Source organism: Triturus cristatus, chromosome 1_2, assembly GCF_964204655.1.
Source record: "Triturus cristatus chromosome 1_2, aTriCri1.1, whole genome shotgun sequence".
In the NCBI taxonomy this organism is placed as follows: Eukaryota; Metazoa; Chordata; class Amphibia; order Caudata; family Salamandridae; genus Triturus; species Triturus cristatus.
Window position 1 is genome coordinate 221,545,235 of NC_140580.1, and position 22,832 is coordinate 221,568,066.

The following is a 22,832-nucleotide window of genomic DNA, read 5'->3' on the forward strand; positions in this document are numbered from 1 at the left end:
ACTGTTGAGGAAGTGTCGGGTAGGAAGGGATTTTCTTTCAGGTTCATCTCAGGTTATTTTTGTCATTAAATATTTGGATGTACTTAACGAATTCCGCAACACCAGTGCCTTGCCTGCTCCCCCGTTAATCTTAAAACACATGGTATCACCCACAAAGTTGTGATGTATGATGACATGTGGAAAAACCAACATTGTGACGTGTCCTTGGTATAGGAGGCTGGTAACTAGGCAGCTGCAGCATTGCACTCGGGGACACCGGACGGAGAGGACGGCTGCTGGCGTCTGGATCTCGGGGCAGGGAGAGGCCGAAGCTGCAGGGTATGAGCAGGCTCTGAAAAGGGAAAGGGGCGGTGAGAGGGGTGGGGCAGAATAAGGAGACAAGGTGAGTGAATAAACCAAACTGAAAGCTAAACTTGAAATCAAACTGAAAACTAACTTGAAACTGACTTGATACTGACTTGAAATTCCAATACCCTTCCCTGAAAACCAAACTGAACTTGAAACCAAACTTGAAACTGACTTGAAATTCTAATACCCTTCCCTGAAAACCAAACTGAACTTGAAACCAAACTTGAAACTGACTTGAAATTCCAATTCCCTTCCCCTTTTCATCTTCTCTTTTTCCGTCCATTTCATTTCCTTTCTTTTCCTTTCTTTCAGTTCCATTACCTTCCTCCCCCCCACACCACCACCTCTCTCTTTCTCTCCTCTCCCCTTCTCTTCCTTTCTTTTCTGCCCTTCCTTTCCCTCCTGCCATTCTCTGCTCTCCTGCCCTCCTGCGGTTACTTGCCCTCCTATCCTTCCTTTCCCTCCTGCCCTGCCTTTCCCTCCTTCTCTGCCCTCCTGTCCTACCCTGGAGCCCTGACTCCTGTCTTGCCTTCCTCCCTTGCCACCTGCCCTGACCTCCTGCCTTGCCCCTCTGCCCTCCCACATGCCCTCCTACCCTGCCCTCCTACCTTGCACTCTGCCCTCTTGCCCTCCCACCCTGCTCCACTGCCCCACTCTTCTTCCCTACCCCACTGCACTGCCTTCCTGCCCACCTGCCCTCCCATTCTGGCCTCCTGCCCTGCTCTGCCTTGCCATCCTTCCCTGCTCTGCCCCACCATGCTCTGCCCTCTTACCCAGCCCATTCCTTTCCTTTCCTTTCCTTTCCTTATGCCTCCTCTCGTATACCCTTCCAAACTAACCCAACCCATCCGCTTCCCTGTCTCCTCCTAAACCCCTTCCCTATCTCCTCATATACCTGCTGTAACCCTTCCCTTCCTACTCCCATACCCCTTACATTCCCTTCCTCCTCCTATACCCCTTCCCTTCCTCCTCCCAGATCCTTTCCCTTCCTCCTGCTATACCTTTCCATTTCTCCTCCTATACCCATTCCCTCCCTCCTCCTATATACCTTCCCATCCTCCTCCTACACCACTTCCCTTTCCTGTCTCCTCCTATACTCATTCCATTCCCTTCCATGTCTCCTCCTACACCCCTTCCTTTGCCTATCTCCTCCTACACCCCTTCCCTTCTCTTTCCTGTCCTCTCCTATACCCATTCCTTTCCCAGTCCCTCTTATACCCCTTCCCTTGCCTTCCCTTCCCTTCCCTTCCCTTCCCTGTTTCCTCCTATACCTCTTCCCTGTCCCCTCCTGTACCCTTTCCTTTCCCTTCACTTCCCTGCCTCCTCCTATACCCCTTATCTTCCATTCTCTGTCTCCTCCTATACCCATGCCCTGTCTCCTCCTAAACTCCTTCCCTGTCTCCTCCTATACCCCTTCCACATACCCCTTCCCTTCCACGTCTCCTCCTATACTCCTGCCTTCCCTGTCTCCTCCTCTACCCCTTTCCTTCACTGTCTCCTCCTATACCACTCCCCTGTCTCCTCCTATACTCCTTCCCAGTCTCCTCCTATACCCCTTCCCTTCCCTGTCTCACACACCTTCCCTCGCCTTCCTTGTCTCCTCCTATACCCCTTCTCTCTCTCTTCTCTTCCCGCCCCCTTTCCATTTACCTTTCCTTCCCTTCCCATACCCTCCACTCCCCTTCCCCTTCCCTTTACCCTCCGCTCCCCTTCCCATCTCACTTTCCTTTATCCTCCCTTTCCTTTGCCCTTTCCTCCCTTGCCTTTTCCCCTTTCATATTCCCCTTCCCTTCATTTGCTTTCCCTGCCCTTTATTTCCCTTTGCTTGTGTCCACCTACCCCCTTCCAACCCCCACTTTACCTCCCGTTCCTTCTTCCCTTCTCTTCCCAGTCTCCTCCTATTACCCTTCCATTCCATGTCTCCTCCTATACGCCTTCCCTATCTCTGTCTATACCCTTTCCCTTCCCTGTCTCCTCCTATACCCCTCTCTTCCTTTCCCTTTTTCCTCATATCCCTTGCCTTTTGTCTCCTATTCTCCGTCCCTTCCCTGTCCCCCCTATTCCCCTGCCTTCCCTGTCTCCTCTATACCTTCCCTTCCTTGTCTCCTCCCATACCACTTCCCTGTCTTCACCTATACCCATTCCCTTTCTCCTCCTATACCCATTCCCTTTCTCCTCCTATACCCCTTCCCTGTTTCCTCCTATACCCTTCCATTCCCTTTCCTGTCTATACCCCTTCCCTTCCCTTTCTGATTCTATACCCATTCCCTGTCTCCTCCTATACTCCTTCCGTTTCCTCCTATACCCTTCCATTCCCTTCCTTCCCTTCCCTGTCTATACCCCTTCCTTTTCTCCTCCTATACCCCTTCCATTCCATGCTTCATCCTATACCCCTTCCCTTCCCTGTCTCCTACGCCTTTCCTCCCCTTACCCGTCTCCTCCTATACCCCTTCCCTTTTCCCTTCCCCTTCCCTTCTCTTCTCCCTTCCTTTACCTTCCCTTCCATGTATCCCTCCTCCACTCCCCTCCCCTTTCCTTCCCCCTTTCCTTTCCTTCCCCCTTTCCTCTTCTCCCTTTGCTTTGCCCTTTCCCCTTTCCTTTGTCCATTTCCCCTTTTCATTTCCCCCTTCCCTTCATTTCCCTTCCCTGCCCTTCCCTCTCTCCGCTTATACTCTTCCAACCCTCATGTTCCCTCTCTTTACTTCTTCCTTTCTCCTCATATTACCCCTCCCTGTCTCCTATGCTCCTCTCTTTTTCCCCATACTCCTTATCTTTTTCCTCCTATACTCCATCTCTTCCCTGTCTCCTAAACCCCTTCCCTGCCTCCTACAATACACCTCCCCTCTCTTACCTGTATCCTCCTTTATCCCTACCCTTCCCAGTCGCCTCCTATACCCCTTTCTTTCCATTCCTTTCCCTGTCTGCCCCTTTACCCCTTCCCTGCCTCTTCCCATACCCCTTCCCTTTCTCCTCCTATACCCCTTCCCTTCAATGTCTCCTATACCCCTTCCCTGTCTCCTCTATACCCGTTTTCCTTCCCCCTTCCCTTCCTTTACCTTTCCTTCCCTTCATCCATCCACACCCCTTCCCTCCCCTTCCTTTTTCCCTCCCCTTTCCATTCTCCTTCTCCCTTTGCTTTGCCCTTTCCTTTCCCCTTTTCATTTTCCCCTTCTCTTCATTTCCCTTCCTTGCCCTTACCTGTCTCTGCCTATACCCTTCCAACCCCCACTTTCCCTCTTTCTTTCTTCCTTTCTCTTCCGCGTCTACTCCTATACCCCTCTCTTTTCCCCATATTCCTTATCTTTTTCCTCTATACCCCATTCCTTCCCTGTCTCCTATACCCCTTCCCTGCCTCCTCCAATACACCTCCCTTCTTACCTGTCTCCTCCTTTATCCATTTCCTTCCCAGTCTCCTCCTATACCCCTTCCCTTCCATTCCTTTCCCTGTCTGCTCCTATACCCCTTCCCATCCCTGCTTTTTCCTATACCCCTTCCCTGTCTCCTATACACCTTCCCTTCACTGTCTCCTATACCCCTTCCCTGTCTCCTTCTATACCCCTTCACTTCCCTGTCTCCTTCTTCCTTTCTCTTCCCTCCCCTTCTCTCTCCAACTAAACCCTTTCCCTGTCTCCTACTTTACCCCTCCCCTTCCCTTCTTCCCTTCTCTTCCCTTCTCTTCCCTTCCTCTTCCATTCCCTTTCCCTCGCCCCTCCCCTCTCCTTCTGAATTTCCTTTCCTGTTTCCCCTTTCCTTTGCCCTTTTGCCCTTTTCCTTTTCCGCTTCTCCTTCCTCTTCCCTTCCCTGCCTCCTCTTATACCCCTTCTCTTCCCTTCCCTGTCTCCTCCTATACCCCTGCCCTTTCCTTCTCTGTGTCCTATACCCCTTCCCTTTCATTCCCATTCTCCTCCTATACCCCTTTCCTGTCTCCTACTAAACCCCTTCCCTGTCTCCTCCTATACCCCTTTCCTGTCTCCTCCCCTTCCCTGCCCCCTTCCCTTTCCCCTCCCCCTTTTCTTTCACCTTCTCCCTTTGCCCTTTCCCCTTTCCTTTGCCCTTTTCCTCTTTTCATTTTCCCCTTCCCTTCCCTTCATTTGCCTTCCCTGCCCTTCCTTGTCTCTGCCTATTTCCTTCCAAACCCCAACTTTCCTCCTCTTTCCTTCTTCCTTTCTCTTCCCTTCCCTATCTCCTCATATTACCCTTCCCTCACCTGTCACCTCCTATACACTTCTCTTTTTCCCCAAACCCCTTATATTTTTCCTACTATACCCCATACCTTCCCTGTCTCCTATACCCCTTCCCTGCCTCCTCCTTTACCCCTTCCCTCTCTTACATGTCTCCTATACTCCTTCCCTGCCTCCTCCAATACACTTCCCCTCTCTTACCTGTCTCCTCCTGTATCCCTTCCATTCCCAGTCTCCTCCTATACCCCTTCCCTGTTTTCTCCTATACCCCTTCCCTTCCTTATCCCGGCCTGCTCCTATACCCCTTCCTTTCCCTGCCTCTTCCTATACCCCTTCCCTGTCTCCTCCTATACCCCATACCTGTCTCCTCCTATACACTTTCCCTGTCTCCTATACCTCTTCCCTGTCTCCTTTATTACCCCTTCACTTCCCTGTCTCCTTCTATACCCCTTCCCTTCACTGTCTCCTCCTCCTATACCCCTTCCCTGTCTCCTTTTATACACCTTCCCTCTTTCCTATATCCCTTCCCTCCCCTTCTGTCTCCTTTTATACCCCTTCCCTATCTCCTACTTTACCCCTCCCCTTCCCTTCTTCCGCCCCTTCCCTTCTTCCCTCCTCCCTTCACTTCCCTTCTCACATTCCCTTTCACTTCCCCTCTCCTTCCCCATTTCCTTTCCCCTTCCCCCTTTCCTTTGCCCTTTTCCCTTCCTGCTTCTCCTTCCTCTTCCCTTCCCTGCCTCCTCCTATACTACTTCTCTTCACTTCCCTGTCTCCTCCTATACCCCTTCTCTTCCCTTCCCTGTCTCCTCCTATATCCATGCCCTTTCCTTCCCTGTCTCATATACCACTTCCCTTTCATTCCCTGTGTGTTATACCCCTTCATTTCATTCCCTGTCTCCTCTTATACTGCTTTCCTGTCTACTCCTTAACCCCTTTTGTCTCCTCCTATACCCGTTCCCTGTCTCCTCCTATACCCGTTCCCTGTCTTCTATACCCCTTCCCTTCCATGTCTCCTCCTATTCCCCTGCCTTCCCTGTCTCCTCCTCTATCACTTCCCTACCTCCTCCCATACCACTCCCCTGTCTCCACCTATACCATTCCCTTTCTCCTCCCATACCCATTCCCTTTCTCCTCCTATACCCCTTCCCTGTTTCCTCCTATACCCTTCCATTCCCTTCCCTGTCTATACCCCTTCCCTGTCTCCTCCTATACTCCTTCCGTTTCCTCCTATACCCTTCCATTCCCTTCCTTCCCTTCCCTGTCTATACCCCTTCCCTTTCTCCTCCTATACCCCTTCCCTTCCATGCTTCATCCTATACCCCTTCCCTTCCCTGTCTCCTACGCCTTTCCTCCCCTTACCTGTCTCCTCCTATACCCCTTCCCTTCCTTTTTCCCTTCCCATTCCCTTCTCTTCTCCCTTCCATTACCTTCCCTTCCATGTATCCCTCCTCCACTCCCCTTCCCTTCCCTTCCCCCTTTCCTTCCCTTCCCTTCCCTTCCCCCTTTCCCCTTCTCCCTTTGCTTTGCCCTTTCCCCTTTCCTTTGCCCATTTCCCCTTTTCATTTTCCCCTTCCCTTCATTTCCCTTCCCTGCCCTTCCCTCTCTCCGCTTATACTCTTCCAACCCCCATGTTCCCTCTCTTTCCTTCTTCCCTTCTCCTCATATTACCCCTCCCTGTCTCCTATGCTCCTCTCTTTTTCCCCATACTCCTTATCTTTTTCCTCCTATACTCCATCTCTTCCCTGTCTCCTAAACCCCTTCACTGCCTCATACAATACACCTCCCCTCTCTTACCTGTATCCTCCTTTATCCCTACCCTTCCCAGTCGCCTCCTATGCCCCTTTCTTTCCATTCCTTTCCCTGTCTGCCCCTTTACCCCTTCCCTGCCTCTTCCCATACCCCTTCCCTGTCTCCTCCTATACCCCTTCCCTTCAATGTCTCCTATACCCCTTCCCTGTCTCCTCTATACCCCTTTTCCTTCCCCCTTCCCTTCTCCCTTCCTTTACCTTTCCTTCCCTTCATCCATCCACACCCCTCCCCTCCTCTCCCCTTCCTTTTTCCCTCCCCTTTCCATTCTCCTTCTCCCTTTGCTTTGCCCTTTCCCCTTTTCATTTTCCCCTTCTCTTCATTTCCCTTCCTTGCCCTTACCTGTCTCTGCCTATACCCTTCCAACCCCCACTTTCCCTCTCTTTCTTTCTTCCTTTCTCTTCCCTGTCTACTCCTATACCCCTCTCTTTTCCCCATATTCCTTATCTTTTTCCTCTATACCCCATTCCTTCCCTGTCTCCTATACCCCTTCCCTGCCTCCTCCAATACACCTCCCTTCTTACCTGTCTCCTCCTTTATCCATTTCCTTCCCAGTCTCCTCCTATACCCCTTCCCTTCCATTCCTTTCCCTGTCTGCTCCTATACCCCTTCCCATCCCTGCTTTTTCCTATACCCCTTCCCTGTCTCCTATACACCTTCCCTTCACTGTCTCCTATACCCCTTCCCTGTCTCCTTCTATACCCCTTCACTTCCCTGTCTCCTTCTATACCCCTTCCCTTCACTATCTCCTCCTCCTCCTATACCCCTTCCTTTCCCTCTCTCTTCCTATATCCCTTCCCTCCCCTTCTGTCTCCAACTAAACCCTTTCCCTGTCTCCTACTTTACCCCTCCCCTTCCCTTCCCTTCCTCTTCCATTCCCTTTCCCTCGCCCCTCCCCTCTCCTTCCGAATTTCCTTTCCTGTTCCCCCTTTCCTTTGCCCTTTTGCCCTTTTCCTTTTCTGCTTCTCCTTCCTCTTCCCTTCCCTGACTCCTCTTATACCCCTTCTCTTCCCTTCCCTGTCTCCTCCTATACCCCTGCCCTTTCCTTCCCTGTGTCCTATACCCCTTCCCTTTCATTCCCATTCTCCTCCTATACCCCTTTCCTGTCTCCTACTAAACCCCTTCCCTGTCTCCTCCTATAACCCTTTCCTGTCTCCTCCACTATCCCTTCCCTTCCTTGTCTCCTCCCATACCACTTCCCTGTCTCCACCTATACCATTCCATTTCTCCTCCTATACCCCTTCCCTGTCTCCTCCTATACCCCTTCCCTTCCATGCTTCATCCTATATCCCTTCCCTTCCCTGTCTCCTACGCCTTTCCTCCACATACCTCTCTCTGCCTATACTCCTTCCCTTCCCTTTTCACTTTTCCCTCCCCCCTTCCTTTCTCTTCTCCCTTCCTTTACCTTTCCTTCCATTTATTCCTCCTCCCCTCCATTCCCTTCCTCTTCCCTTCACCCTTTCCTTCCCCTCCCACTTTCCTTTCTCCTTCTCCCTGTGCTTTGCCCTTTCCCCTTTCCTTTGTCCATTTCCTCTTTTCATTTTCCCCTTCCCTTCATTTTCCTTCTATGCCCTTCCCTCTCTCCGCTTATACCATTCCATCCCCCACGTTCCCTCTTTTTCCTTCTTCCTTTCTCTTCCCTGTCTCCTCATATTACCCCTCCCTTTCTCCTCCTATACTCCTCTTTTTCTGCATACTCCTTATCTTTTTCCTCCTATACTCCATCCCTTCCCTGTCTCCTGTACCCTTTCCCTGCCTCCTACTATACCCCTTCCCTCTCTTACTTGTCCCCTATACCCCTTCTCTACCTCCTACAATACACCTCCCCTCTCTTACCTGTATCCTCCTTTATCCCTACCCTTCCCAGTCTCCTCCTATACCCCTTTCTTTCCATTCCTTTCCCTGTCTGTCCCTTTACCCTTTCCATGCCTCTTCCTATACCCCGTCCCTGTCTCCTCCTATACCCCTTCCCTGTCTCCTATACCCCTTCCCTGTCTCCTTCTATACCCCTTCACTTCCCCGTCTCCTTCTATACCCCATCCTTTCACTGTCTCCTCCTCCTATACCCCTTCTTTCCCTGTCTTGTTTTATACCCCTCTCCTTCCCTTCTTCCCTCCCCATCTTCCCTTCTCCCTTCTTTTCCCTTCTCCTTCCGTTCCCTTTCCCCTTTCCTTCCCCTTCCCCCTTTCCTTTGCCCTTTTCCTTTTCTGCTTCTCCGTCCTCTTCCCTTCACTGCCTCCTCTTATACCCCTTCTCTTCTCTTCCCTTCCCTGTCTCCTCCTATAACCCTGCCCTTTCCTTCCCTGTGTCCTCCTATACCCCTTTCCTGTCTCCTACTAAACCCCTTTCCTGTCTCCTCCTATACCCCTTTCCTGTCTCCTACTAAACCCTTTCCCTGTCTCCTCCTATACCCCTTCCCTTCCCTGTCTCCTCCTATACCCCTTCGTTGTCTCCTCCTATACCCTAGCCCTTCCCTTCCACGTCTCCTCCTATACCCCTTCCCTTCCCTGTCTCTTATGCCTTTCCTCCCCTTACCTGTCTCCTCCTATACCACTTCCCTTTTCCCTTCCCCCTTCCCGTCTTCCTTCCTTTACCTTCCCTTCCCTTCATCCATCCATCCCCACCCCTCCCCTCCACTCCCCTTCCTTTTCCCCTCCCCTCCCCTTTCCATTCTCCTTCTCCCTTTGCTTTGCCCTTTCCCCTTTCCTTTCCCCTTTTCCCCTTTTCATTTCCCCCTTCTCTTCATTTCCCTTCCTTGCCCTTACCTGTCTCTGCCTATACCCTTCCAACCCCCACTTTCCCTCTTCCTTTCTCTTCCCTTCCCCGTCTCTTCATATTGTCATTCCCTTCCCTATCTACTCCTATACCCCTCTCTTTTTCCCCATACTCCTTATCTTTTCCCTCCTATACCCCATTCCTTCCCTGTCTCCTATACCCCTTCCCTGCCTCCTCCAATACACCTCCCTTCTTACCGGTCTCCTCCTTTATCCCTTTCCTTCCCAGTCTCCTCCTATACCCCTTTCCTTCCATTCCTTTCCGTGTCTGCTACTATACCCCTTACCATCCCTGCTTTTTCCTATACCCCTTCCCTGTCTCCTATACACCTTCCCTTCACTGTCTCCTATACCCCTTCCCTGTCTGCTATAACCCTTCACTTCCCTGTCTCCTTCTATACCCCTTCCCTTCACTGTCTCCTCCTCCTCCTGTACCCCTTCCTTTCCCTCTCTCCTTTATACCCCTTCCCTCTCTCCTATATCCCTTCCCTCCCCTTCTGTCTCCAACTAAACCCCTTCCCTGTCTCCTACTTTACCCCTCCCCTTCTTCACTTCTCCCTTCTCTTCCCTTCCCCTTCCATTCCCTTTCCCTCTCCCTTCCCCCTCCCCTCTCCTTCCGAATTTCCTTTCCCGTTCCCCTTTCCTTTGCCCTTTTGCCCTTTTCCTTTTCCACTTCTCTTTCCTCTTCCCTTCCCTGTCTCCTCTTATACCCCTTCTCTTCCCTTCCCTTCCCTGTCTCCTCCTATATCCATGCCCTTTCCTTCCCTGTCTCGTATACCACTTCCCTTTCATTCCCTGTCTCCTCCTATTCCCCTGCCTTCCCTGTTTCCTCTTATATCCCTTACCTTCCCTGTCTCTTCCCATACCACTCCCTTGTCTCCACCTATACCCTTCCCAGTCTCCTCCTATACCCCGTCTCTTCCCTGTTTCCTCCTATACCCTTCCCTTCCATTCCCTTCCCTGTCCATACCCCTTCCCTTCCCTGTCTCCTATACCCCTGCTCTATCTCCTCCTATACCTCTTCCCCCTTCTTTTTCCCTTCCCTTCCCCTTCCCTTCTCACTTCGTTTGCCTTTCCTTTCCTTTATCCCATCCTCTCCTCCCCTTCCCTTCCCCCTTCCCTTTCCCCTCTCCCTTTTCTTTCTCCTTCTCCCTTTGCCCTTTCCCCTTTCCTTTGCCCTTTTCCTCTTTTCATTTTCCCCTTCCCTTCCCTTCATTTGCCTTCCCTGCCCTTCCTTGTCTCTGCCTATTTCCTTCCAAACCCCAACTTTCCTCCTCTTTCCTTCTTCCTTTCTCTTCCCTTCCATGTCTCCTCAAATTACACTTCCCTTCTCGGTCACCTCCTATACACTTCTCTTTTTCCCCAAACCCCTTATCTTTTTCCTACTATACCCCATCCCTTCCCTGTATCCTATACCCCTTCCCTGCCTCCTCCTTTACCCCTTCCCTCTCTTACATGTCTCTTATACTCCTTCCCTGCCTCCTCCAATACACTTCCCCTCTCTTACCGGTCTCCTCCTGTATCCCTTCCATTCCCGGTCTCCTCCTATACCCCTTCCCTGTTTTCTCCTATACCCCTTCCCTTCCATTCCTTATCCCGGCCTGCTCCTACACCCCTTCCTTTCCCTACCTCTTCCTATACCCCTTCCCTGTCTCCTCCTATACCCCATACCTGTCTCCTCCTATACACTTTCCCTGTCTCCTCCTATACCCCTTCCCTTCCCTGTCTCCTATACCTCTTCCCTGTCTCCTTTATTACCCCTTCACTTCCCTGTCTCCTTTTATACACCTTCCCTCTTTCCTATATCCCTTCCCTCCCCTTCTGTCTCCTTTTATACCCCTTCCCTGTCTCCTACTTTACCCCTCCCCTTCCCTTCTTCCGCCCCTTCCCTTCTTTCCTTCTCCCTTCACTTCCCTTCCCCTCACATTCCCTTTCACTTCCCCTCTCCTTCCCCATTTCCTTTCCCCTTCCCCCTTTCCCTTGCCCTTTGCCCTTTCCTTTGCCCTTTTCCCTTCCTGCTTCTCCTTCCTCTTCCCTTCCCTGTCTCCTCCTATACCCCTGCTCTTTCATTCCCTGTGTTTTATACCCCTTCATTTCATTCCCTGTCTCCTCTTATACTGCTTTCCTGTCTACTCCTTAACCCCTTTTGTCTCCTCCTATACCCGTTCCCTGTCTCCGCCTATACCCGTTCCCTGTCTTCTATACCCCTTCCCTCCTATTCCCCTGCCTTCCCTTTCTCCTCCTCTATCCCTTCCCTACCTCCTCCCATACCACTCCCCTGTCTCCACCTATACCCTTCCCTTTCTCCTCTTATACCCCTCCCCTTCCCTTTCTCATCCTATACCCCTTCCCTTCCCTGTCTCCTCCAATACCCCTTTCCTTCCCTTCCATGTCTCTTCCTATACCCCTTTCCTTCCCTGTCTCATACGCCTTTCCTCCCCTTACGTGTCTCCTCCTATACCCCTTCCTTTTTCCCTTCCCTTCTCTTCTCCCTTCCTTTACCTTTCCTTCCCCCCTCCCCCACCCCACCACTCCCCTTCCCCCTTCCCTTTCCCCTCCCCCTTTCCTTTCTCATTCTCTCTTTGCTTTGCCCTTTTCCCCTTTTCGGTTTCCCTTTCCCTTCTCTTCATTTCTCTTCATTTCCCTTCCTTGCCCTTCCAAACCCACTTCCCCTCTCTTTCCTTCTTCCTTTCTCTTCCCTTCCCTGTCTCCTCATATTACCCTTCCCTTCCCTGTCTCCTTCTATATCCTTCTCTTTTTCCCTATACCCCATCCCTTCCCTGTCTCCTATACCCCTTCCCTGCCTCCTCCTATACCCCTTCCCTCTCTTACCTGTCTCCTATGCCCTTTACCTGCCTCCTCCCCTCCCCTCTTACCTGTCTAATCCTTTATCCCTTCCCAGTCTCCTCCTATACCCCTTCCCTGTTTTCTCCTATACCCCTTCCCTTCCATTCCTTACCCTGTCTGCTCCTATACCCCTTCCCTGTCTCATCCTATACCCCTCCCTTCCCTGTCTCCTATACCCCTTCCCTGTCTCCTTCTATACCCCCTCACTTCCCTGTCTCCTTCTATACCCTTCCCTTCACTGTTTCCTCCTCCTATACCCCTTCACTGTGTCCAACTATACATCTTCCCTGTCTCCTACTTTACCCATCCTCTTCCATTCTTCCCTCCCCTTCCCTTCTTCCCTTCCCTCTTCCCTTCCATTCTCCGTCTGTTCCCTTTCCTCCCCCTTTTCTTTCCCTTCCCCTTTCCTTTCCCCTTTCCTTTGCCCTTTCTCCTTTCCTTTCCACTTTTCCCTTTCCCCTTCCTCTTCCATTCCCTTCCCTGTCTCCTCATATACCTTTTCCCTGTCTCCTCCTGTACCCTTTTCCTTCCCCGCCTCTTCCTATATACCCCTTCTCTTTCATCTCCCCATACCGCTGCCCTTTTCTTCCCTGTCTCCTATATCCCTTCCCTTTCCTGTCTACTCCTATACCTCTTCCATGTCTCCTCCTATATCCCTGCCTTTCCTGTCTCCTCCTCTACCCCTATCCTTCCCTGTCACCTCCTATACCACTCCCCTGTCTCCTCCTATACCGTTTCCCTTCTCTGTCTCCTCCTATATCCCTTCCCTGCCTCCTCATCCACCTTCACTTCCCTTCCCTGTCTCGAAGAGAAGAAAAGAGAAGAGGAAGGGAAAGGGGAAACGGGAAAGGGGAAAGGGAAGGGGGAAGTGGTATATGAGGAGACAGGTAAGGGAAGTGAAGGCGTATGAGGAGACAGGGAAGGGATATACCCCTTTCCCTTTCCCCTTTCTCTTCCTCTTCTCTCTCTTCTCTTCCCCCTTTTGTTCACCTTTCCTTCCCTTCATCCCCTTCCCCTTTCCCCTCCCCTTCCCTTCTCCATTTCCATTTCCCTTCCTTTTCCCTTTCCCCTTTCATTTGCCCCCTTCTTTTTCCCTTTTCATTTTCCCCTCCCTGTCATTTCCTTGCCTTTCCTTTCCCTTTCCCGTCTCTGCCTATACCCTTCCAATCCCCACTTTCCCTCCATTTCCTTCTTCCCTTCCCTTCTCTTCCCTTCCCTCTCTCCTCCTATTACGCTTTCCCTTCCCTTCCCTGCCTCCTCCAATACCCCTCTCTTCCCTTCCCTGTCTCCTCCTATACCCCTCTCTCCCCTTCCCTAAGTCCCCATACCCTTTCCCTGTTTTCTCCTAAACCCATCCTCCCCGGTCTCCTATACCCATTCCCTGCCTCCTCCTATACCCATCCCCTGTCTGCTCCTATACCCCTCTCTTCCCTTCCCTTTCCACATACCCTTTCCCCTTTTCCTTCTTAATCCCGTCTTTCCCTGTCTCCTTTACCCCTTCCCTGCCTCCTCCTATGACCCTCCCCTTCCCTGTCTTCTTCTTTATCTCTTCCCTTCCCAGTCTCCTCCCATACCCCTTACCCTCAACCGCTTCCCTGTCTTCTCCTATACCCATTCCCTTTAATTCCTGTCCCTGTCTCCTACTATACCCCTTCCCTGCCCTTTCCTATACCCCTTCCCTGTCTCCTTATATGCCCCTTCCCTTCCCTGCCTCCTCCTATACCCCTTCCCTTCCCTGTCTACTCCTATACCCCTTCCCTGTTTCCTTCTATACCCCTACCCTTCCCGGTCTCCTTTTATACCCCTTATCTTCCCTGTCTCCTCCTATATCTCTTCCCACCCCTTCTGTCTCCTCCTATACCCCTTTCCTGTCTCCTACTTTACCCCTCCCCTTAATTTCTTCCCTCCCCTTCCCTTCTCCCTTCCCTTCCCTCTTACCTTCCATTCCACTTCCGTTCCCTTTCTCCTCCCCTTTCCTTTCCCCTTCCCCCTTTCCTATACCTTCCTCCTTCCCATTTCCTTTCCCCTTCCCTTTCCCCTTTCCTTTGCACTTTTGCCCTTCCCCTTCTCCTTTCCCTGCCCTTCCTGTCCCTTCCCTGTCACCGCCTTTACCCTTCCAACCCCATCTTTCCATCCCTTTTCTTCTTCCCTTCCCTTCCCCTCCGTTCTTTTCTTTTTTCTTTCCTTTCCGTCCCTTCCTTTTCCTGTACTCTGTCCTATCCCCTTCCAATCCCTCCCATCCTCTTCCCATTCATCTTTCCCCATGCCTTCTTTCCTTTCATTCCCTTTTCTCTCCTTTCCTTACCTTTCCCTTCCATATGCTTCTGCCTCTCGCTCTTCCCCTCCCCTTACACTTCCCCTTCCCTTTTTCCCCTTTCCCCTCCCCATTTCCTTCCCTTCCCTTCTCTCCCCTTCTCTTTTCTTTCCTTCCCTTCTCTTTCCATTCCTTTCCATTCTTTCTCTGTCTCCTCCTATACCCTTCCGTTCCATCTTCTTACCTATCTCTATCTTCTGTCTTTTATCCCTCTAACTCCACCCATCCCCTTCTACTGTACTGTGCCCTTCCCTGTCTCTCTTCTCCATATATGTATGTATATATATATATATATATATATTTTTTTTTTCATACAGATGAATGTTTAGCGGAAGCTGGAATCAATCAAATAGGGGGACACAGTAACTTCAAAATGAAATCTCGAGCAGTCCCTAAGACACCATTTGACGCCATTGACGTCTTTAGTGAGGCAGTAATCTTGGATCTGAAAACCTTGGCCAATCGTAAGGATTTCAACGAACGTCGGTACAACATCCCAAGGAAACACTGGGAGGCCCTTAAATCTTTAGAGAAAGATCAAACTATCGAAATCAAACCATCGGACAAAGGGGTAAACATGGTGGTTTTTAATAAAGATCAGTACCAAAAAGAAGCGATGCGACAACTTAACGACAAGGACTGTTATACGCCAATATCAAGAACAGTCTACTTTGAAAGCATCGATGCATACCACAATTTATTGCAACTCTGGAAAAATGATGGCCTATTGAACCAAGATGAATTTCTATTTTTGAAATGTGAAACACCAACGATTCCGACTTTCTACCACCTTCCCAAGGTACACAAAAGTGTGACTAATCCCCCAGGCAGACCCATAGTGGCGTCCATAAATAGTCTTTTAGAAAATACATCAATCTACATAGACTCATTTCTGGCTCCACTAGTTAAAGACTTGGCCTCCTACATCAAGGACACACAAGACTTTTTAAGACTCATTGAAGGAACTGCCTGGGAAGCAGACATGCTACTTATAACCTTGGACATCACAAGCTTATATACTTGTATAGACCATAAAAATGGCATTATTGCCATCGATTGGTTTCTTAACAAAAGACCTATCAAGTATTACCAACATAACAAGATGCTGTTGCAAATGATTACTTTCTGTCTCACCAATAACATATTTACCTTTGCAGGACAACTGTACCGACAATTGCGGGGGACCGCGATGGGAACGTGCTTCGCTCCCAGCTGCGCTAATCTTTTCGTGGGCTGGTGGGAGAAGCACGTTGCCTGGGGTGAGGCAAATGATTGTTGGGTGGAAAAAACCGCCCTATGGGCCAGATACATAGATGACCTTTTTATAATTTGGCGTGGTAGTCGCGCCTCGGCTGAGGAATTTGTGGCTTCCCTGAATATGAATGAACTTAACTTAAGATTTACAGGTGAAATTAGTAACATGTCAGTTACATATCTGGATCTTGAGGTATATGTGGATAATGGCATACTTTCTACAAAACTTTTTAGGAAGCCAACAGCAGGGAACACTGTGTTACATGCTGATAGCCACCACCCACGCAATACTATCAAAAACATACCATTTGGGGAATTCCTACGCCTTAAAAGAAATTGTTCAAAAGATCGTGATTATGAACAGGTCAAAACAGAAGCCACTAAAAGATTCAGGGAAAGGGGTTATAAGAACTCTGACCTCTCCGCAGCTGAAATTAAAATCAAAAATATTAATAGAAAAGATCTCTTAATCACTAAGAAAGCTACTGAATCAGATGAAGGCCAAGTTAGGATGATAACCAATTTCAATGAGAAGTCCAGTCAAGTAATGCAGATCTTCAAGAAAAACTGGCACATTTTACAAACGGACATCATCCTCAAAAAAAGTTACCAGCACGCCCAGTAATAACTTACAAACGTAGCCTATCAGTAGGTGACTATCTTGTCCATAGTCACTTTGACTCAGTTCCCAGAGTCAGAAATCGGATAGGCTTAGCAGGCTTCTATCCCTGCAATCACTGCAAAGCTTGTAAATTTAGTGAAAAAACCACCACGTACCCAGGCAGACCCAATGACCCAAGACCAGTACGCAAGATAAAACTATTCCTCAACTGTAACTCAGACTTCACTGTATATTGCCTTACTAGTCCGTGTTCTAAAAGATACATAGGGAGTACTATACATCCCACGAAAAAACGTATTTTGGAACATATGCGGGCAATTACTAACAAGGATCCCGCATATCCGGTTGCCCGACATTTCGAGCAGTACCACCAAAGCAACCGTGATTTATTAAAATTTCACTGTCTTGACCAAGTGGGTAAGTCGGAAAGAGGAGGTGACAGGGTACGGAAACTCCGCATCCTGGAATCGACTTATATAATTGATCTCCAGACCAAGACCCCAATAGGGCTTAACAATGAAGAGGAGTTATGGGTCCATTTATGAGGATTTGAATATCACTTTGATGCAGAAGGGTATATCTTCATATACATTCTGGATACCCTTCTTTGCCTTTTTCTGGTCTGTCTTTTCAATTTAAATTTCAAATTTAAATTCAAATTCTGTCTTAAGCATTAATAGCCATGCACTCTCTCTCAGCATTTGGTTCTATGCCCATTCAGGGCTCTATTGTCGTATACTAGGAGATGACAGATTAGGCAACATGGGTGAGGTGTAAATTGGACATTTATCCGCACCGTAAGACAAAGATAAATATATATTTTTCTTTTTCTTTAACATATTATTTTCCCCGTACTGCGCTAATCTGGAGAAATATGTAACGTGTTCCTGTGAATTTAGGACATATACATTTATATACATGGTAAATGCATGCAAATTTTGAAAATTATCATTCACCATCTGCTTTTCTCTCTTAATCTCCTCGACAAGAAAGACATTTGCCATATTGCATTGCTGTCCAATTCTTAACTTTTAATATATTGTTTGTATTATTGAAAGGCACATTACCTTGTAATATTTGTCACTATAAGATGGCCGCCATGGATTCACAAACAATGCTGCTGAAAGTCCATCTTCTATGTCAAAATCTCACCTTGTGACATGTGACCTAATTTTAAATGTGCCCGCGAAATGTAAAGGAAACTGACATCGAAAAAGCCAGTCGGCGACACGCGTCTGTCAGCGTTTCGGGGAAAGGGAGGGGAACTTGCTAAATAAAGCATTCATGCTTTAAGAAACATCTTTCCTGGATTTTGCTTGGAGTGCTCTCCGTTTTACATGTTTGGTTGTTTCATATATATATATATATATATATATATATATATATATATATATATATATATAAAATCTACTGGCAGTCGCCAGTAGATAGTTATAGTTAGTACCTATTTTCCATAGGAAATCCACAACATTCTATTTCCAATAAGTCTGGCTCCGGTTGATGAATCCTCGAAAATTTTTCCAAACTTTTGGACAGCTTCGCTCCGCTCCTACCCTGAAAGTTTCGTGGTGATTCGTCAAGCGGGGTCCGAGAAAAAAGGGGGGTCACAAAACGCGTTTTCCTAATGCAATTTTCTCTATATCTATATATATATTCACTGAAAAAACCATAGGTTTCACACATGTTATAGTTAGCGGAAATTTTACTGATAAAAAACCAATGAAATTCCCCCGTTATAGTTAGTGCAGGCAACTATAACTCACGCGACCGCAATCCTCTGCTGATGCTAATACTGTATTTAGACACTTATTTGCCCATGTCTTCTTCCATTAAATTTTAGCTATACATATATTACAAATATTTTTTTTTCATAAAGACACATATGTCATCAGCAGAAGATTGCGGTCGCGTGAGTTATAGTTGCCTGCACTAACTATAACGGGGGAATTTCATTGGTTTTTTATCAGTAAAATTTCCGCTAACTATAACATGTGTGAAACCTATGGTTTTTTCAGTGAATTTGCAAAGTTTTTTAAATGCTAATTCCTAACTATAACGTGTGTGAAACCTATGTTTTTTTCAGTGAATTTGTACGGTTTATTAAATGCTAAGTTACTTTACGCCATTCGTGGCGTGCGAGCCCACTTTACGCAGTTAGTGCCGTGCACGCACGGTGGGCACGCGGTGCGCTACGCGCACCGCGTGCCCACGTTACGCTAGATGGGCCATGTACGCACGATGCGCTTCGCGCACCGTGCGCACATGGAGGACATATGATGCACTTCGTTTTGAAAGGTAATATTGTAATTTTTCGTATATTTTATAAGCCATGCACAAATGGTGCCCTTCGGGCACCATTTGCACACGGGGTGGAGAGAGTGTGGATAATTTTTTTTTTTATTATTTTTTTTTAAATATTTTAGTTTATCTCATGTGTAATAAGCCATGCACAATTGGTGCCCTTCGGGCACCAATTGCACACGGGGTGGAGAGAGTGTGGATAATTTTTTTTTTTTAAAACTTTTTTACCGTACGCGTACGGTAAGCGTAATCGGCAAAATTACCGAAAAAATAAAAATTCCGTTTTTGGCCTTGGGGGATCTTTGGGGACTCCCTCAACATGGCTATGTGTGTGGGAGCTGTCTAAACAGCCCCTTTACATGTTTTTGGGCTTTATATTTTAAAAATCACTCTCAGTGCGAGAGAGAAAATGGCGGCCGCCGCTTCCTGGTTTCGGCCGATTCGAATGTTTACTTAGATCTAAGAGCCAATCAGAATCGCGCTCGCGCACGCCACCGTACGCGTACGGTAAGCGTACCGTAAGCGCACCGTAAGCTGGCTCAGATATATATATTGATTTAAAGGCTATTTTCTCAGAATCTACTGAACAGATTTACACCAAACCTACAAAAGGCACTTCCTTGACCTGAGGACTACCTCTCTGCCAAATTTCTAGTAATTCTGTTCAGCCGTTCGGGCTGTAGCCCTGTCTATAGGTCCTATGGAAAAAGGCATGGGAAAACGCGTTTTGGGACCCCCCTTTTATCTCAGCCCCCGCTTGACGAATCCCCCCGAGACTTTCAGGGTAGGAGCGGAGCGTAGCGCCCCACCTATTTTGAAAAATTCGCGAGGATTCGTCGACCGGCGCCAAAGTTATTTAAAATAGAATGTTGCGGATTTCCTATGGAAACGTGGTCCTAACTATAACTACCTATTGGCGACCGCCAGTAGGTAATATATATATATATATATATATATATATATATATATATATATATGTGTTTATTATATATATATATAATTTTTTGATCAATCTAAAACCCTAAGATTACTCTTACTACCCCAATACCCCTACCCCGTTAAATTCCTAAAATACCCTTACCACCCCAATACCCACCATAGCTTACCCTTATCACTCCAAAACCCATACCCACCCTGAACCCATAAATTACCCTTGACACCCCAAAACCCATACTCCCTGAACTTTAAAATTACCCCTGGCACCCCAAAACCCATAGCTACCCTGAACCCTAAAATCCCCCTTAGCACCCCAAAACCCATACCCACGCTGAACCCTTAAATTACCATTGGCACCCCAAAACCTAGACTTGCCCTGAACACTAAAATTACCATTGGCACCCCAAAGCCCATACACCTCATAACCCTAAAAATAAACTTGGCACCCCAAAACCCATACCTACCCTCAACCCTAAAATTAACCTTGGCACCCCAAAACCCATACCCACGCTGAACCCTTAAATTACCATTGGCACCCCAAAACCGAGACTCACCCTGAACAGTAAAATTACCATTGGCACCCCAAAGCCCATACACCCCATAACCCTAAAAATAAACTTGGCACCCCAAAACCCATACCTACCCTCAACCCTAAAATTAACCTTGGCACCCCAAAACCCATACCAACCCTGAATCCTAAAATTACCCTTAGCACCCCAAAACCCATACCCACCCTGAACCCTTAATTTACCCTTGGCACTCCAAAACCCATACCCCAAAAATAACCATGGCACCTCAAACCTACAATGTACCCTAAAATTACCCTTAGTACCCCAAAACCTTTACCCATCCTGAAACCTAAAATTACCCTTGGCACCCTAAAACCCATACCCACCCTGAACCTTAAAATTACCTTTTACACCCCAAAACAAATATCTAAAATTCCCCTTGGCACCCCAAAACCCATACCTCCCATAACCCCAAAATAACCTTGGTACCCTAGAACCCATACCTACAATGAACCCAAAAATTACCCTTAGCACCCCAAAACCAATACTCACTCTGAACCCTAAAACTACCCTTGGCTCCCCAAAACCCATACCAACCCTGAATTTTAAAATGACCCTTGGCATCCCAAAACCCATATCCATCCTGAGCTCTAAAATTACCCTTGGCACCCTAAAACCCACACCCACCCTGAACCCTAATATTACCATTGGTACCCTAAAACCCATACCCAACCTGAATCCTAGAATTACCCTTGGCAACCCAAAACCCACAGCCACCCTGAACCTAAAAACTTCCCTTGGCACCCCAAAACCCATACCCACCCTGAGCCCCAAAATTACCCTTGGCACCTCAAAACCCATACCCAGTCTCAACCCTAAAATGACAGTTAGCACCCCAAAACCCATACCTACCCTGAACCCTAAAATTATCCTTAGTACCACAAAACCCATACCCACCCTGAACCCTAAAATTACCCTTGGCAACCCATAACCCCCAAAATAACCTTGGCACCCCATACATACAATGTACCCTAAAATTACCCTTGGCACCCAAAATCCCATAACCACCCTAAACCCTAAAATTACCTTTTGCATCCCAAAACCAATACCTAAAATTACCCGTGGCACCCCAAAAACCCATATCCCCCATACCCCCAAAATAACCTTGGCACCCCATACATACAATGTACCCTAAAATTACCCTTGGCACCCAAAAACCCATAACCACCCTAAACCCTAAAATTACCTTTTGCATCCCAAAACCAATACCTAAAATTACCCGTGGCACCCCAAAAACCCATATCCCCATACCCCAAAAATAACCTTGACACCCTAAAACCCATACCTACAATGAACCCTAAAATTACCCTTAGCACCCCAAAACCCATACTCACACTGAACCCTAAAACTACCCTTGGCTCCCCAAAACCCATAAGAACCCTGAACTTTAAAATGACCCTTGGTACACCCTGAGCCCTAAAATTACCCTTGGCACCCCAAAACCCACAACCACCCTGAACCCCTAAATTATCCTCAACACGCCAAAACCCACACCCACCCTGAACCCTAAATTTACCCTTGGCACCTCAAAACCTATACCCAACCTGAGCCCTAAAATTACCATTGGCACCCTAAAACCCATACCCACCCTGAACCCCAAATTCACCCCTAGCACCCCAAACCCCTTACCCACCCTGAACACCAAAATTACCCTTGGCACCCCAAAACCCATACCCAGGCTCAACCTTAAATTGACCCTTAGCACCCCAAAACCCATAACCACCCTGAACCGTCACATTAACCTTTGCAGAACAAAATCCATGCCCACCCTGAACTCTTAAATTACCCATGGGTCGCCAAAACCCATCCCATACTGAACCCTAAAATTACCCTAGGTGCCCCAAAACCCATACCTACATGAGCCCTAAAATTATGCTTGTCAACCCCAAAACCCACACCTACCCTGAGCCCTTAAATTATCCTCGACACCTCAAAACCTACACCCACCCTGAACCCTAAAATTACCCTACGTACCCCAAAACTGATATCCACCCTGAGCCCTAAAATTACCATTGACACCCTAAAACCCATACCCACCCTGAACCCTAAGGTTACCCTTTGCCACCCAAAACCCACACCCACCCTGAAACCCAAAATTACCCTTGGCACCCCAAAACCCATACCCAACCTTAACCACAAAATTACCCTTGGCACCCCCAAAACCCATACCCAGGCTCAACCATAAAATGACCCTTAGCACCCCAAAACTCATACCGACCCTGAACCCTAAAATTAACATTGGCAGCCCAAAATCCATACCCACCCTGAACCCTAAGGTTACCCTTGGCACCCCAAAAACCACTACCACCCTAAATTCCAAAATTACCCTTGGCACCCCAAAACCCATACTGACCCTGAACCCCAAAATTACCCTGGGCACCCCAAAACCTATACCCAGGCTAAACCCTAAAATGACCCTTAGCACCCCAACACCCATACCCACCCTGAACCCTAAAATTAACCTTGCCAGCCCAAAATCCATACCCACCCTGTACTGTAAAATTACAATTGGCACCCCAAAACCGATACCCACCTTGAGCCCTAAAATTACCTTTGGCAGCCCAAAACCCACACCCACCCTCAACCCTTAAATTATCCTTGGCACCCCCAAACCCATACCCATCCTGAACCCTAAATTTACCCTTGGCACCCCAAAACCCATTCCCACCCTGAGCCCTAAATTTACCATTGGCACCCCAAAACCCACACCCACCCTGAACCCCAAAATTTCCCTTAGCACCCCAAAACCCATACCCACCCTGAACCCTAGAATTACCCTTGGCACCCCAAAACCCATACCCACCCTGAACCCCAAAATTACCCTTGCCACCCCCAAAACCAATAACCAGACTCACACCCTAAAATGACCCTTAGCACCCC

The 22,832-nt window shown here is 48.3% G+C and overlaps 1 protein-coding gene across 1 annotated transcript; it reads left to right on the forward strand.

Annotated features, from left to right (window-relative positions):
• Positions 1-253: 253 nt before the first annotated feature.
• Positions 254-17,406, forward strand: LOC146867077 (uncharacterized). Its single transcript, XM_085614807.1, has 2 exons — positions 254-318; positions 14,588-17,406. Exon 2 carries the CDS (start codon positions 14,644-14,646, stop codon positions 16,147-16,149), a length of 1,506 nt encoding a protein of 501 aa, XP_085470933.1. The 5' UTR covers positions 254-318; positions 14,588-14,643; the 3' UTR covers positions 16,150-17,406.
• The last annotated feature ends 5,426 nt before the right edge of the window (positions 17,407-22,832 follow it).